General features: G+C 34.1%; 1 protein-coding gene across 1 annotated transcript in view; it reads right to left on the bottom strand.

Annotated features, from left to right (window-relative positions):
• LOC140754568 (paired box protein Pax-6) overlaps positions 1-16,877 on the bottom strand; it is a 38,911-nt gene that overhangs the window by 8,868 nt on the left and 13,166 nt on the right. The window contains exon 4 of the mRNA XM_073089612.1: positions 14,423-14,603. Coding sequence (XP_072945713.1) covers positions 14,423-14,603 — 181 coding nt within the window. The remainder of the gene's footprint in view (positions 1-14,422; positions 14,604-16,877) is intronic.

Here is a 16,877-nt window from a genome sequence, read left to right as displayed (position 1 = left end):
AGTTTTTACACTAGGCTAGCACTGCATCAACTAGACGACCTTTAATTGGTCTAGAAATAACTCGTTTTCAAGTCACGATTTTTTTATCAATGCGCCCAATATTATCTTCAAAGAATTGTAACTTCAACGTTTTTTAATAAATATGTATGTGTTTTTACGCGAATATATGCGAAAGTTCTCATAATTGTTCTCAATATCGTGGCATACTTTGCCACGATTTTATTTCATTGTTATGTTAAAGAATATTGTACCTTCAAAAAGAATAGTCAAAATGCACCAATAATGAAGTGAAAACAGTCGAAGGGTCAATACAATTAACGTGACGTCTTTGAAAGTCGTCGAAGTGGCAAAAGTCAATTGTGTTTAGTACGCGAACCGCTCCAACCGTCGATAATAATTTTATTTTAATGACAATAATCGTTATTATTATTATTAAATAGTATAATAGTGCTGGGATGAACGCTCGAGTGAATCAGAATGACAACTTTACAACGGATTTCTTTTTTATTTTTTGTCATATTGTCCCGTTGTGAATATTGTAACTTTTGTTTAGGCTATAAATGGTTTGACGCGTGCGTTAGTTGAGTTTTTGCTGGGACGCGAATATGTGTGAATTATTAATATTATTTTTTGAGTTTCGAGATGAGTCATAAATTTAATGTGTTTGTTTTAGGATTGAAGCACCAAATGAGCATGCCTACCATGTCATGGTAAGTGATCATCTGTCCACTTACGTTTGTAACCAGCTTCACATAGCAGAGGTGTTTGCCACCCTTGAATTACCACTCTTGAGGACTAAAATGGTCGTCACATAATTATATAAGTCAGTCGGCATCTACACTTCTCCAACGAAACACAGAACTCCTTTTTACTAAATATAGGTGGGGTAATAATACTTGTTCTGTATTATACAGAATTTAACGGTGGTAGAGCCTTTCGATTTCGATCTTTTGTAAAAGCTGCGTAAAGCCGTTGCTTCATATCCCTCTTTACATTCTTTGTAACCATTTATCGCATATATAAAATGCATAACAATCTTAGTCCTTATATAGAACATAAAAAGTATATATACTAATAAACTTACAAACAAAACCTGTCACATTAATACACTCAATGTTACAATCGATCCGGATATCAAACCTACCGTAGGAGCTCACTAAGTATCTAATTACAACCCAAAATATGTTCCTAACAACCTCTATTGACAACCGACACTTGTGGTCGTAATCGCTCCTATAATTACGGACAACTGACACTCTGTAATCACCGAATTAAATCTGGCATCGGCTCGCAAAAAGCTCATAAATATTCAGAAGTCGCGCAGATCTCGATAGTGCTGTTATTACATTGAATACCCTCTTTCGTACAACAAAAACGACAAGGACAACGTTTAAATACACAAAAGCGACTGCAGCGCATAAAATTATAATATATCTGTAGGGATGTGGAATATGAAAGTTCGGATCTGGGTACGGATTTATTAAAATGTCATCGGTTTCGGATACGGTTTTGAATATGGAATTATTAAGGGTTATACGGTAGTTTCGGATAATTTTGGTTCTGGATATTAGATTTTTAAGGCAATTTTAAATTGAAAAAAATACAAATATTATTTTATTTGTAACTGTACCCCTACTTCATCGGTTTTGTAGGGCGAAATTTTTTCATAATAGTGTTGTCATAGTAGAATTTAAATTCCCCTCTTATTCGAAATTATCCGAAACTTTATATCGGTTACGGCTTCGGATATATTTTTATTTCAAATATCCTATAGGTTCGGTTACAGTTACGGTAACATAACATCCCTAATCTATAGACAACGTATACATAAATAGGGACGGATAGCGGTCATCCCTAGCGGATTTTATGCAGTCACCACATAGTAAATCGTGAGGTGACAATGCAATGACATGTCATTTGGAGTGCAGGGGCTACTTGCTAGTAATACGTCATAACTCATGTTAACCAAGAGGGTACGGTAATGACTATGAATTCTGATTTAGATCGAAACCTATTATTTGCGGATGGGTGACGATTTCGCGCTGTCAACGTTCTTTCTGGGGGAGCTGTGACTGTGTCATCTGTGAAATTATTGTGAAATGGCTTTAAATTTGCTAAACATTTGGAATGGCGTGGTTTTAGGGGTCGTAATAGATGATAAGAGTCAAATATATATAAGTAGGTACATTCTATAGTCAAAATGCACAAAGTATGTAAAATGTAGAGCTCTACAAATAGTCAAAATACAACTTGAGTACCTATTTCATTCCATTGTATTAAAATATTTTGTAGATACCTTTTCGAGTGTTTATATAGACTTTACATATATTTAAAATATTATTTTCATGAACCCGACGATACATAGTATAGAATATTTAAACAACTTTTGAAATTTATCTCTCTCACTTTATTAATTGATATATTAATCACGAGAGCAAAAATATTTTTATCTCCATTATAATGGAACTTTAAAGGGTACTTGCAAGTAAAAGAAATATTGGAATATTTTCTTTTAGTATTTTATGATGTTATTTTTTTTTACACAAAACATATTTCAAAGAGGTTGGTATTGAAACAAGGTCACTAATTCCGATTAATAATACACACATAGACGTACCTACACAAACTCTACTGTGTATATCTGCACTAGGCTTAAACATTGTACATAAAGCCTATACCAAACTCTACATTACATTTGTATATGTAAACGAAACATTGGCATGTCAATAATCCTACTCTACAAACGTAGAGTATTGGTGCGAGGCGGTAATCCAGATTGGCTAATGAATTGTCCGCATGCCGTTTCCCGGCGATTTAGTTTAGTATTGTAGAGTATATATGTAGAGACATGTAGAGATATGAGATTGCGTATCTAATCTCAGTTTGGACCTGTGTGCTCGTTCTTCATTGTGGATAGATTAGATAGGAATTTGCCTTTACTCTGGTTTGTCCCGTGAGATGCAAGATCACAGGGGAATTTCATAGAGTTGTTGGAAAGATGTGTGTTGTTATACCCTAACAAATCTTGGTCTTATAATTATATATAGTACATAAAAACTAGTGGATCAATACGATTTAAACGGAAAAACACATTTCATTTTGGATCACATGTTATTTTATTAAATTACCTAAAACCTTTCTATATACCTTATTATTTTAATGTATATATTAAAATGGATTTGCGCTGCTTATCATACATTTTAGATAATGAATAAGGCATTTAAAATCTATACAACTCAATTTTTTTATTCAAAATAGGTTCTTTATAGAGAAGCACTTTTTGATTTTCAGAGATTATTTTTCGGTTTATCAATAGTTGTAAAAATAAACTGAAGTTAATAAATTTGTTATGAGTAAGTAAATAATACACTCAAAATACAAATTCAAAGTCAAATCTCATTTATTCAAAATTGATTCATATAGAACACTTTTTGAAAGTCAACAAACTACCACCGCTTCGGCAGGTGTTTCGCTATGGAGAAGAAGCGGCGCAAAAAACTCCATGTGCAAATTAGCATCTTTTAAAAAGAAACTATATAATTTTACATAGTGGTTCATATAATTAATTATTGATGGTGGAGCTGGAGTTGTACCATGCAAACATTGAAACTCTAATATAGGTGTTTCACTTAAAACAAGTCATTATTGCTTTGTAACTACAGTAGGTACTTGTGTTGTCTACATTGTCTAATGAATGGTATGAAATCCATTTCATTGCCACACGATCGCATATTAGTCGCACATTCATAAAAGCCTAATCGCATATTAGTAGAAGCCTAATAAGCCAATATTGGCCTGCGTTTTGTGGTTGTTGATGCGTATTTGCCTTAAATTACGTGAATTGTTCGGTTTGTATGCTTGTTAATACTGAGATTAGTTTTCCGAAATAGCTATTGCAAACAATTCTAACAGCTATTTATAATAATTAATAATACCTATTTTAAATAATTTTCATTTTCGTATTTATACTATACGTGGCACCTAAACGTACACCGTTTTTAAAATGTCTGTCTTTACATATGTCTTTATAAACTATTTTTTTCTTATAGGTAAATGCATTTTTACAGGATCTAACTAGCTACTCGTAGATGAAGCTACAACTTTTTTAAAGTTATACTTCTCTTCATGTGTAAATGTAACACATATTTTTAACGTGGGGCGAACTTTTGCGTGTCGATGTAACACATAATTTATTCGTTGTATTTACTTTTGAGTATTAAAGTTTTTAGAAGGCCTAATGGCTGAAGGCGAATATTTTATTGATTACACCGAATAAGTTGATTTATTATACACATGTATGATCTTGATCTTCATACATGTGTAATACGTACACACACACACGCACAATGTCTTTTTCTTATAACCAGCCCACTTGATGTTATGCGCTGTTTTACCACATATGTCAAACTAGATCACAACTTTATACGTTGTTATAAGGTAGAAATAGGTGTGGCGATGGTGCCGCGGTTGGTAAACCACAAAGAATTCTAACTCTCTGAAAAAATCTAATGCCGTAGGTATTCGCTGTAAGTACAGTCGCGTAGGAAAGCTTGTTGATACATAAATTAAAATGGCTGGAACATATTTTGTACGTGTGTATGTGTTGTATGTCTTGTGTATGCTTTCTAGATACAATAATCACTTTACTAGTCCTGTGTTCTATTCTAGATTTTTAGATATATACGTTGAAGTTTAAGTTCACTTTCTGGATTTATGTGGATCTGATGTTTTACTTACGACAATGGGATTTATAGTGTGAGGTTATGTTTGAAAATTTTTTTGATGTCTACTTCATTCGGCGCGTTTGGTAAAGCATATCAATCTTCATCATTGTGATACATTTTTTTTAGTAACGATGTAACACATATTATTTTTAGTATTAAGTTAGTCCGTTGGTAATTTCCTTAGTTAAAATTTGTTTGAAGGCATAAAAAAATGTACCAAAGTCTTAAAAAGTTAAATATTACAATTACAATTAGGAAAATGTTGTCATCAACAAATGTTGGCATCTTAAACCGAGAAAATTCTTTAGCCACTATTGGAAAGAAACTAAAGGATATTTCGAAAACACGTGTTATGTGTATGCATATGCAATTCGCTCCTACAACGTACAAAGTGGATTAAAATTAAAACTCCGTAAAACTCATAGCATATGTCGCTTCGAATGCGCAAGGGAGGCACCCTTGCAGCTACCCTTAAATAAGATTTCATAAATGGGATGCAGTTCTTTAACGCAATTTGTAATTTACGCATTGAATTTTAAAACATTGTTTTGGGAAATTAAAAACGTTTTGCGAATTTCATTTGTTGGTTTAACAATATGTTAGGTGGTTGAATAGCTGGATTACTTAAGTACTTATTATATGATTACTAGCTGACCCGGCATACCTTGTGTTGCCATATAAATAAAAAAATGTTAAGGGTCAACAACCCTTATCACTTAGGGCTATGAAAAATAGACAGTAGCCGATCCTCAGATCTACTGAATGTGCATATAAAATTTGGTGAAAATCGGTAAAGCCGTCTCGGAGGAGTAGGTACGGTAACTAACACTGTGACACGAGAATTATATATATATGACTTGACTAAATTTTCCAGAGACAATTAAAGAAACTCTATTTCACAATATTTTTCTTAAAAAATCTTATCACGGACTACCTGGTATAATCAATTTTAACGAATTTTAGTCTACCATATATCGAAATTTGACTATTTAGATGGGTAGGTAAATAAAGAATTATTATAAAAAAGCCTACTATTAAAAAATATAGCTTATGTTACTCCCGCAATTAAGACAAATCCAATAACACCTAATGCAGACGACGACGATAACATATCATCATCATCATCATCATCAACCCCTTACTGTCCCACTGCTGGGCACGGGTCTCCTCTCAGAATGAGAAGGATTAGGCCATAGTCCACCGCGCTGGCCAAGTGAGTATTGGTAGACTTCACATACCTTTAAGATTTTTTTTTATATAAATCTCTCAGGTATGCAGGTTTCCTCACGATGTTTTTCCATCATGATAACATATGACGAATAGAAATACTAAATGGAATTTCTACTTTGGGAAATGGATTAAAAATCCGTCAAGGCTATAGAGCGAACGTTAAGAATAAGATATCCGTGCATACGTTCGAAAAACCCCTCCATACTCAGGTAAAAATTGAAAATATCGATCTTTTAGTAGATATAACTGCAGTGTTAGGCGCTGCTGTGTTCCGTTTTGAAGGGTGTGGTAAGGCACATACTTTTCCGAGGCGTTCCAGCTTAGTCCTCAGGAGTAGCGGCGCATCTGTGGCCGACCTCAGGTAGGAATATTTATCCTATCTGGGGTTGATTACAGATGAGCGGCATTAGACACTTACCATCAGGTGGTCTGCATGCTCGTCTGCTACTCCTATATTATTATATAAAAAAGATAAATATTGTTTACATTAAGTTGATTATTACCTACTAACGGGCTAAAGACATTTATTTACGGCTATAGTTCATTTATTTACGGCACTTATACTTTATTTGCTTAAACTATGCATTTGATTGACATTCAGCGGCCAGGCTAACTGACATCAACATCACAAGACCCCCAAATTAAATTCTCTAAGACGAGCCGTTGTTTATCAAAGAAGCTTCTCATTATGGTTGTGTAGGATCGTTTGATGTGCAGTGGGCCGAGAGCGCCGGAATGCCTTGTGGACTGGCTTACAGTAGTTTACAAATATAACCTAACTAGTTGGCAGCACGGTAGATCATCTTAAGAGCCATGGTTGGTATGAAATATTAATTGAAGATATAATTTTTAGGTGTAAAAACAATTTGTGATAAACACATATTTATTGAAAGATGGTGTTAAATATAAAGGAAGTGGAACCTCTTCAGTCAAAATGCAGTGGAATTTAGTTTTTATCTTCACAACTATAATTACAAAATATTAAATTACTTACAGAAAAAATACACGAATAGTTCGTACAACATAACATGTTTTTTTCACGTCAACCAAAGACAGTACCATAGAAACCATAGAAAAAGCCCTAAGTATATTAATAAAATATTATTTAATCCTTTTACGATAATCTTATTAATTATGTTCTTTTCTATTCTTTCTAGGTCGTCGTTGGATTTTTCCGGTCGTATTTTCCCGATTATTCCGGAAAATTGCCAAAAAAAATGCTGTGTTTTATACTAAAACCTTCTTTGTATGACACTTTTTCAAACAACCAAACCTCCATCCAAATTGCATTTGTAGTTTCGGAGAAAATCGCGAACATATAAGTTTACATACATACAAAATAAGGAAATTCTTTTTTTGAAGTCAGTTAAAAAGATTTAAAAGATTTAAACTAGCTTTAACTAGTTTTTAACTAGTTTTATTATTTCTTAGACACATATCTAGTTATACTACTTTAATTACACTTAATTAATTACTTATATTTAATTATATGAGAACAAAAACAGTTACCTGGGTCAATGATCTTAACACCACAACTAAATTTAATTTAAGACAGCACTTCTCAAACTTGTACCCCCACGTACCCCTTCGTGTACAAAACTTTATTACTACTTGTACAAAAAGGTCCACCACTTAAAAAAACTGACATAACAGAATTAGGTATTTATTAAATAGCGTACTGCTTATTTCTATTAAGAGGATTATATAATTTTAGTATATATTATCTCCTAATGTAACTGTTAGCTTATTTTCTTGTCGCAAATGAAGTTGATTGTGAGAGCTTTTTTCTTAAATTTGGAAAATTTTAATTAAGAAACTGTGAACGACTTAGTTAAGTAGCTGCCGTTAGGCAATCGCCGAGTACCTATGATGATGGTGTACTGTGAATGAGCAAGTAGCTACCATAAAGCAAGTGCCGAGTATGATGGAATGGTGTACCTATTGGGGTACGCTTCCCCACTTTGAGAAACCCTGATTTAAGTATAGGTAAGCAACCAGATCGCGTGTTTTAACGTGTTAATTTCCGTAAACCGCACATTTCTGTTAAAATATAAATTTGTAAGTAAGCTAAGAAACTACTGGGTTTATTTCAGTCTCATAAATTATTTTGATGAATGAGGTAACTTTGGTAAATATGTGGTTGTATTTTATTGTTTCATTCATTTTAATAATTTCAAATATAGTAGTATTATTTTAGAAGTTTGGAGGAAGTACGGCGACGAGGAGTTTAAAAATACGATGAAAATGAATACTTTAAGTAATACTGAACAATAAGTTCAAAGTTCTCTCAAATGGTCTAAAAGGTGGGAGATGAACCTATAGATCTTCTTACAAAAAATCGTGGTAAAAAATCCATACATTTCAATAACCCTCCTACAGCACCTCTTAAAAATTTCTCCACGTCACCAATAAAGAAAGGTGTAGTACCGATAGCCCGCAGTTACTACACATCACCACTTCCCTATCTCACAAAACATCATGTAATGATAACATCATGTAACAAAGTTTATTCTTACCATGGGGTATGCAATAAGCTGTTTAATTCGACAGAACACCCCAATATGTTAGTGATTGCGATCACGTTATCTTACCGTATCTATATTGCGTAGGGACCCTTCCTCATGACCTCATTAATCTGGGTACTTGTGGATCGGTATTTGTAAGTTTTTGTGTCATGGTTATTTTATCATTTAATGATGGCTTTATTTGTGTTGTAAGTGAAAAATAATGATATCAAATGATACTATGGTCATATGATAACTATATTATTTTATAATATGGTTGAGGTAGCAGATGAGGTTGCAGTGCCGTGACCACTTACCGTCAAATGGTGACGGTAAGTGGTCACGGCCGCTCTGAGACATCTGTAATCAACTCTAGATAGAACAGGTTTAACTTTTAAGCTCATATCTAAGTCAGCATGCATCTAGACTTTTCCATACAAATGCAGAACTGTTTCATACTAAAAATAGGTTCGGCGGTGGTATCTCCCCATTCGAACCACACTGGCTTCACCACCTTCATAAATGTTACAAGTCAGAAAAAAATAACACTGTTTTCCGTGAGACGACATTTCATTACATAAAGATATTGGGAATTATAATAATTTAGCAATCAAAATTATTGAAAAGTTCAAATGCAGAGTTTCAGACTACAACAGATTAACATTGAAAAAGTGTACAAAAGTATACCTATTTTATCTTGTATTAACTACCTTTAAAACAAGATAAAATGTAATTAATAAAATGTTTAGTCTAGAACAATATGTCAGAATTTCTTAACTTGTATACCTTGATATATTTTTAATTATATTTTAATAAGCTCTTCCCTCTAAAACGTATAGTTTAAGTATCTGTACTCATCCCTAATTATAACGTATTTAGAGTATAATCTCATTCAATCGAGCTATTGAAAAGTTTAATAAAAGTTCGGACTTCCCCTTAAGGAGGGGGTAATAAAAAAATTGCATATCGGGGCTTAAACGCACGTGGCATGGATACTTAACTCGCTTCGGTTCACACCCCCGACGTTACTCGTCATAAATATTGTGCGTTTAAAACGTGTTATTGATCGATAAGGATTTATGAAGAGTTACTTTTAGTTTGGAAGGGTAGTGTTAGTGAGTAGTGTTTTTGGATTTCTTTTTAGATCGGTTTAGAAGATTTTTTTTCTACTTGTGAACGAATGTTTCTAGAAGTAGACTCAATATAGGTATAGTATCGCGTAAAACTGCTAGTCCGCTCTGAATATAAAAATGGATCGCGTCGCCATAGCAAATTGTATGACTACACTTTCAGAGCGGACTAGCAGTTTGTTGAGGACTATACTTATTATTATTTAATTACGATAGTTTTAACATGTGTTTCATAAAAACCTTTCACGTGTTTCTGTGATTTTGACATGAAATTTAGTAATTTATTATCACCTATTTCCGATTACAATTTGTTATAATTTAAGACTTACTAACATATATTTTTGTATCTTGTAGATCTGTTATTTGTCATGGATTTAATAAGCACCTATTTATCATGATTCATTCCCAAGATAATTATGCTGCATATTTCTTTTAAAATATAATGACTTTATATTTCCATTTGATTGATCGTATGGATATATGATACACTGAGCAAATCCGAAGACAGTGCAAGACATGACAATATTGATTTATTGGTGCGACCAGAACTGCATAGTACCTAACTCTTCAATAGGTTACAGTAGACATAGAATATCGTGGTACATACTAGACATATAGATACACAGACAAACATTCTGACTATCTGATTATATTAAAGTTACAATAATCGTTTTTTTAATTCCTAATTTAAATATTTTTTGTTGACAACAGATACCACAAAATAATGACAAAAGAACAGCCCGGAGTCATATTTGCAACTGACAGAAACAAACGTAACAATTGTTACATCTTTATTTGTTCACCGATTATACACTCAACTCCAATGTAAGCCTTAATCCGACGAATTGCGGTATTAATTTCCCTCCAACACTTCTTATTGTCTGTCCTTATAAACTATTGGAAACTCTACTAAAGTGTGAGTTAGAACTATTTTTCGTTTACAGTACTTATCTGTCTAGAAATTGTGATAAATGCAAAATTGTTTCTATTTGCGTTGAATAAGGTAAGTTTTTGTTAGGCAGTGACAAAATAGGGTAAAGTCTACTATTTTCGGTCGTATGGCCGACGCGTGCCCGCCACGCGTATCTGCGATAATCTTCTTTGCCAAAGCCCTTTGTTACAATTTGTGATGTGTTCCGACTGTGCCGTGAGATCGCAGTCTCAGATATGATCCTTAATGATATTTTAAATCAGTGTACTGGACCAACGATAACGGATAGGCCAGTTGATTTTTGCTACGCTAACATGAGTCTGCAAATCTGTTTTGTTTGTCAGTTATAGTTAAGAACAGTAATAAAACAATGAATTGTTTAATTTGAAATTTGTCTACTTAGGTAACTTATATTCTTAATTCCATCAAGCTACGTTTTTAATAATCCTAGTAAAGAAAAACCAAAAATTCGATCAATATAAAATTGTAACGAATAATAAGTAAGCTGATTTTATTAATTATTACTATTTTTTTTTCTTAAGTAGGAAATAATTTTATTAATTATAAATATTAATTATTTTGCATTATTAATAATAATAATTATTTTGCATTGTTTGCTAAAATACATTTTCATAAATACGGTTTGGATGAACAAGTGACCTAAAATTACAAAATAAAAACACCAAACAACATTTTAATGTCGATTTTTCATTAGATATATTATAATGTTTAGTTCATCTTCAATTTTAATATTTAGCTGTATAATTGAATTACAACTTCACAGCGCATTGCTTGAAAAAACACAATAGCATGCCGTGACGCTAAAGTGACAAGAATATATCGGGATATAATAAAATAAAGTTGTCAACCCCACGCGAGAGCGTGCTAAATGCATTAATTTGGCCTGAATTTAGTGGCCCGGAAGTGATTTGCAACGGGAACGCACGGGAACATGCTTTAACGGGATATGATCCTGTACCGACAATGCGACGATTGAGGGTCACTCACCACACTATGCCAGTTAAAATTGAACCGTAACTTTATGGATATTAATGGAACAGTACTCCGGCGAAACGGTTTTATGGATAGTTAACAAGGTGGAGTCGTGAGTTTTTTTACTTAGCTGTGGAGCAACTCGGGCTTATTGACAAGCTTGTTTGGCAAGCTTCAGTTTAATCAATGGATTTGATTTGCAAAGATTTCTATGCAAATATTCTAAGAATTCAAACAAGAATTATTTTTATTATTTTTCTTTCATGTGTATTCAGGAGGAGGATTTATTAAAAAAAGTATATTTTCCTTCTACTATTTAGTTATACATACATAGATAGAAATTTGATTATTTATTAAGCTTAAGTTTGTTGTATTTAACTATAAGTTATAGATTATAATAACGTTCGTAAAACTATATTGTATTAAGCGTAATAATATTGAAATTGGTATTTTTATATGATTTGAATCAGGCAGTTAGGTATTTACCCTATTAAAATTAGAAAAGTGAATTGTGGTCTTCGCATGCAAAGGCACTTTAAAATAGTATAATCACCACTCTCAAGTATCTAATTGTCTCACTATGTACAAGTATTTTTTAGTTAGTGAAAAGTAGCAAGCAATATGTAAATCAATATTGAAAATTCGACCTCAGACATCATAGACAATTATATCCCTAAAAATATACGTCTAATAGCACTTTTAATAGCGTGTATCAAACCTTGTCACACGCGCAATTAAATTTCCATAAATACCAACATTCGGGTTACCTCGGGTTAAAAAATGAGACGTTACCCTGCATCGATCCCCTGACGTTAATATATTCAACCTTTAAACACCCCTCTTAAACAATGTACCTACGTAAACCAATATAACTCGATATTCGATAAATACGAGACACCCTCGAAATCTCCACATCTACCTGCGTACACCCTTCGCGGTACCCTCGATGATAACTTAAAGACTTTATCCCCTGTACAGGAATTTTTACGGCAACAAAAGCCTTCATATTTTCTTTATTCATGCCGTGTCAAAATCGCCCGTTTCCCCCCTTTAAACGCTGAAAAAAGAGATAGCCGGCCAACTCTTTCGCACTCATTAAAAAGACATATCTCCGTTCCCTTTCAGTGTAGGTATTCCCTCCATTTCGGTTTTATGTTTTTCTCGATATTCTTGACGGAGAGTACTTAATGTCGCTCCTTTTTTCTTAAAACCGTCAGCAACAGGGTGATGGCGCGAATTTCTTAATTAATTTATGTTAAGCATTCGGCAGGGGACGTGCGTCGTAAAAGGGTGTTTAAGAATTCTCCTGTCATTTAAATACGAATTAATGATAATGTCGTTTTCGTATTCATGGTGTTATTGTACACTTTCTTGCAGCTCGGTGCTTTTACTGCGGCATTAAAGAGTTGTGTTAAGGATATTTGAAATTCGGCGTTGCATTAGCATAGCCTAAATGACAACTTAGGCAGTTGTAATGCCTTATTTTATCTTGTTTATGGTAAAAAGATTCCTATGGTATGCTATGCCTAAATATAAAAGTGTCTCGTTCGAATCAGCCCCTCAAAATCCAAGAATGTAAATAATATTTAGAATTAGTTAAATTTAAACTTTTTTTGAAAACTTTAAAAAATCATGCTCATTTTTCCACGCATGCATATAATTTAAATTTCGATGGAAAGGTACCTACGGAGCACATCTTAGGGTTAACAAGTCTCATATTGTTATGCATTCGAAACATGAAGATCCCATTCGTAGATCTAGGTAAACGTTAAATCGATACACTTCTTAAATGAAACTTAAGACATTTTCAAATTCACTTTACATAAAAAGCTAATGCATTTCACAATTCCAATAAATCGTTTTATCGAGTACTTTGAACAATTGAACAGTACACGATTAAGTCTAGGTCCACGGGCAGAGTCTGAATAATTCCCGTCGTATTATAATAAAAGCATCACCCTCTATCTACCCGAGGATGTATCGACGTCTAAAGGTTGTCCCAGAAGGGGAGGCCCGTATTCAAAAAAGGGAAAAGATGAAGAAAAAAGTTATAACGTCATATTGTTTTGCCACGGAGGGTGGGTGGGTTGTAGTGCTGGGGTAAGATAAGGTGTTATAGCATCTGTATATACTGCCTGTATGTATAGCACCATTGTGTTTTACGACTTGCCTTTTCGTATTTTCATAGGTTTATTTTAAAGGCGTTCTGGCAGTTTTAGAAGAGTTTTTTATGCGTTATCAGCTTAACATGACGATCCGCGTAGCATCTCCATATCGATCTGCTACGAAATAAGTTCCAGGTTCGATCCTCGGCCAGACAGATATCTAAATGATGAATTTAGATCTCTGCTCTGGGTCTGGGTGTTTTTCATTACTATCTGTGTGTCCTTAGCACCTACGTGTGTCGTTGTGTCCTACGGTTCCTACGTATGCATAGGGTTCCAGGTTCTATCCCTGGACAAATATCTGTACTTTTACTTGCGTACGTAAAGTACGGTACGGTGCGTACGGATAAATATTACTTAATTATGTATAAAGTCTGTATGTATGTAGTGCATCCATCCACGTCTTTCAATAAGAGATCGAAACAATAGAAAAGTTTTTTATAGATAGATATATTTTTATGTAGATAGAAACTATTCAACTCAGTAATGATTATTTCATTACTGAGTTGAATAGTTTCTATCTAGTAATGATTATTTCATTACTGAGTCAGTTATTTTAATGTATCACCTACCACAACATTTCTTCATCAACAAGGGTTAGCTGGTGGAGAATGCCACTAGGCATTAAGTTTGCCCTTTGTAACCACTAGGTTTATAATAAACTTAAAATAAATAAATTATTTCATACAGTTAAATTGTTACAAAATATATCAGTCAAATTGTAAAAAAGCCAGTAGGTACTCACGCTCGGTATATTATCAGACGTGCAGACCCCCTCACTGAGCAGGCGGTCCCTGATCTCCCACGCGAAGATCGAGGGGCACTCCCGCTTGTACTGCGCGATCTTGCTCACCACCTCCGCGGTGGCCACCCTGGGCTTCGAGCCGCCTATCGCCCGAGGCCTGATCGACCCCGTCTCGTAGTATCTGGAGGAATATGATGGATAAATACAGATAGACAGAAAATACAAACTGATAGAGCAGTACTATTGTATGTTAGTGTTAGTAAGTGTACCGCTTTCTAATTTGTTAGTATTCCATGGGCTTGCACCGATGATTTATTTAACGAATTTAATTTATGATTATTTTAACGGGAAATAAAAATATTGTGAGGCGAGAAAATACATATGTATAAATGGTGTAAATACAAAAATGTGTACAAATGTGTACAAATGTGTACAAAGGTGTAAATACAAAAATACGAATACGTAAGTGTAAATACAAAAGATTAAAAAAAATTTAGAAGATGTACCAATATGTAAGTCAGAACTCACGGAGCGTTTTTCTTCCGCCAAGCGTAAACGTAACGTAACGTAGCGCGGGAACGCCGGAACCTTAATAGAAAACTCACGATATCGTAGTTTTGTGCGGTTAAGTCCCGTTAACATGTTTATGTTCTTTGCCTGTTTCATACAATAATATTTCACATGGCACATTCTTGCTCTACTGGGCAAGTTTTGCATTCAAAATTGTCTTGGTACAACCAACCAACAGTACAACAATTTCCTACATTTTTTTTATTTTTTCATTCTTGTGTTCAATTGTATCGTATTCATTAGCGACAATGAGTGTAGAGAGCAAAGATATTAAATTATACAGATTGCGCCCGCAATCTTTGCGGAATTCGATCGCAAGTGGGACAGAAAGAGATCGATATAAGTGGTCCGCCGAAAAAAATTGCGTCCTGAAATCGGCAACTTTCATTTACTACATTTTCATATTAAAAAATACACAAAAATGCTCCATGAGTTCTTTCAATGCGAGAAGAGACCCGTTCCCAGCAGTGGAATAGTACGAGTAATACTTTGATGACCTTTTTAACATAAAAAATATACTATAGCATACATACCTATATGTAATATATTATGAGGTAAATTAGTACTGTATACCAAATACCGTATGGCATTTTAACGGTACCATCCCACAAAATGAGTTAGGAAAGCGTATGTCAAGACATGTTTGTCAGTGCCCCTAATATCCCAAGTGTCACAGGTTCAAACCCGGCGGTCGGGGACGTTGGCGGTGTCGGGTTCCCGAACCGGAGGGTATCAGGTTCGATACCCGGTGACTACATGTTATGCTTTTATTCGCTTTGCTGGCCAGCTGTCGTTCGGTTTAACACTATTTTAATTTCGTAATTTGATAATTGTGGTGTAGATTAATTTAAAATTCGATTTTTTACGTAAATTAATATGCAACTTTGTTTAACAGCTGTTACTTTCAAGGTGTTTTTTGACTAATATATATGTCCGAGCGCAGACCTATATTGGGTACAAATACAGGTCTGTGTGTCCGAGCCATTGCTTTGCTTGCATTCGTATGTATAATATTTCTGTGTAATAGATATATACAATATCCTTGCGATCCATTTGACGTCATAAAAGTAATAGAACTCTGAAGCCTAAGGGAGGTAATACACGAGCGGCAACACATGTCGTCTTTTTGTCGGTTGACGACATAAAATCGCTTGTGTATTATCTTACTATCGCTCGTGTGTTATTTTCCTTAGAACGCCTATGTTTCTAATTATCACCTAGAATAGAGCAACTATTAACATTTTTAAGCCAAAATATTTTAAACTTATCCATATTTTTTACAACAAAGGGGATAAATAAGTCGTACTTCGAGGTGCTTGAGGTGCGAGAGATAGAATTATGCATAGTGCATTTACCTACGTTATACCAACAAATTATTTTAGTATCGAGATGTAGAGACGCTTCTGTCTTACACCATACTACTATGAATAATGTAATCCTGCATTATATACCTACTTCTTTTCAGTGTATATTTTACGAAATAAAAAATAAGTTACATTTTTAAGTGATACGATTTACGGATATAGTCAAGGAGCATCAGTGCAAATGATGTTCGGTGTTCACAGCTGCCTATAGACACTGTTATCAGCTCTATATAGACCAGATATTATAATTAAGGTCGATTACAGATAGATTATCACTCTTCAGGTCTAAGGCCGCCTCACAGTAATTCAGACGGTATCCACAGCCTTCCATGGAAGCGCTAGAACTATATAGAATACCTTTACGACAGAAAGTAGGTATGGCAATGATACCGCCCCGGTCGAACCATAATAAATTCTAGAATGCATTATTCCAACCCCGTCGCAAATCGTATACCTCCAAAGCGTACCTTAAACTCCACCTGATGTTGTTATCGACCAAAACAACGTCTACATGACTGCAC

This window comes from Epargyreus clarus, unplaced genomic scaffold (genome assembly GCF_041222505.1).
Source record: "Epargyreus clarus isolate Ecla_fem2 unplaced genomic scaffold, WU_Ecla_fem_2.2 ptg000029l, whole genome shotgun sequence".
NCBI lineage: Eukaryota > Metazoa > Arthropoda > Insecta > Lepidoptera > Hesperiidae > Epargyreus > Epargyreus clarus.
Note: the sequence above shows the minus strand (reverse complement) of the source record. Positions and strands in the feature narration are given on the sequence as shown.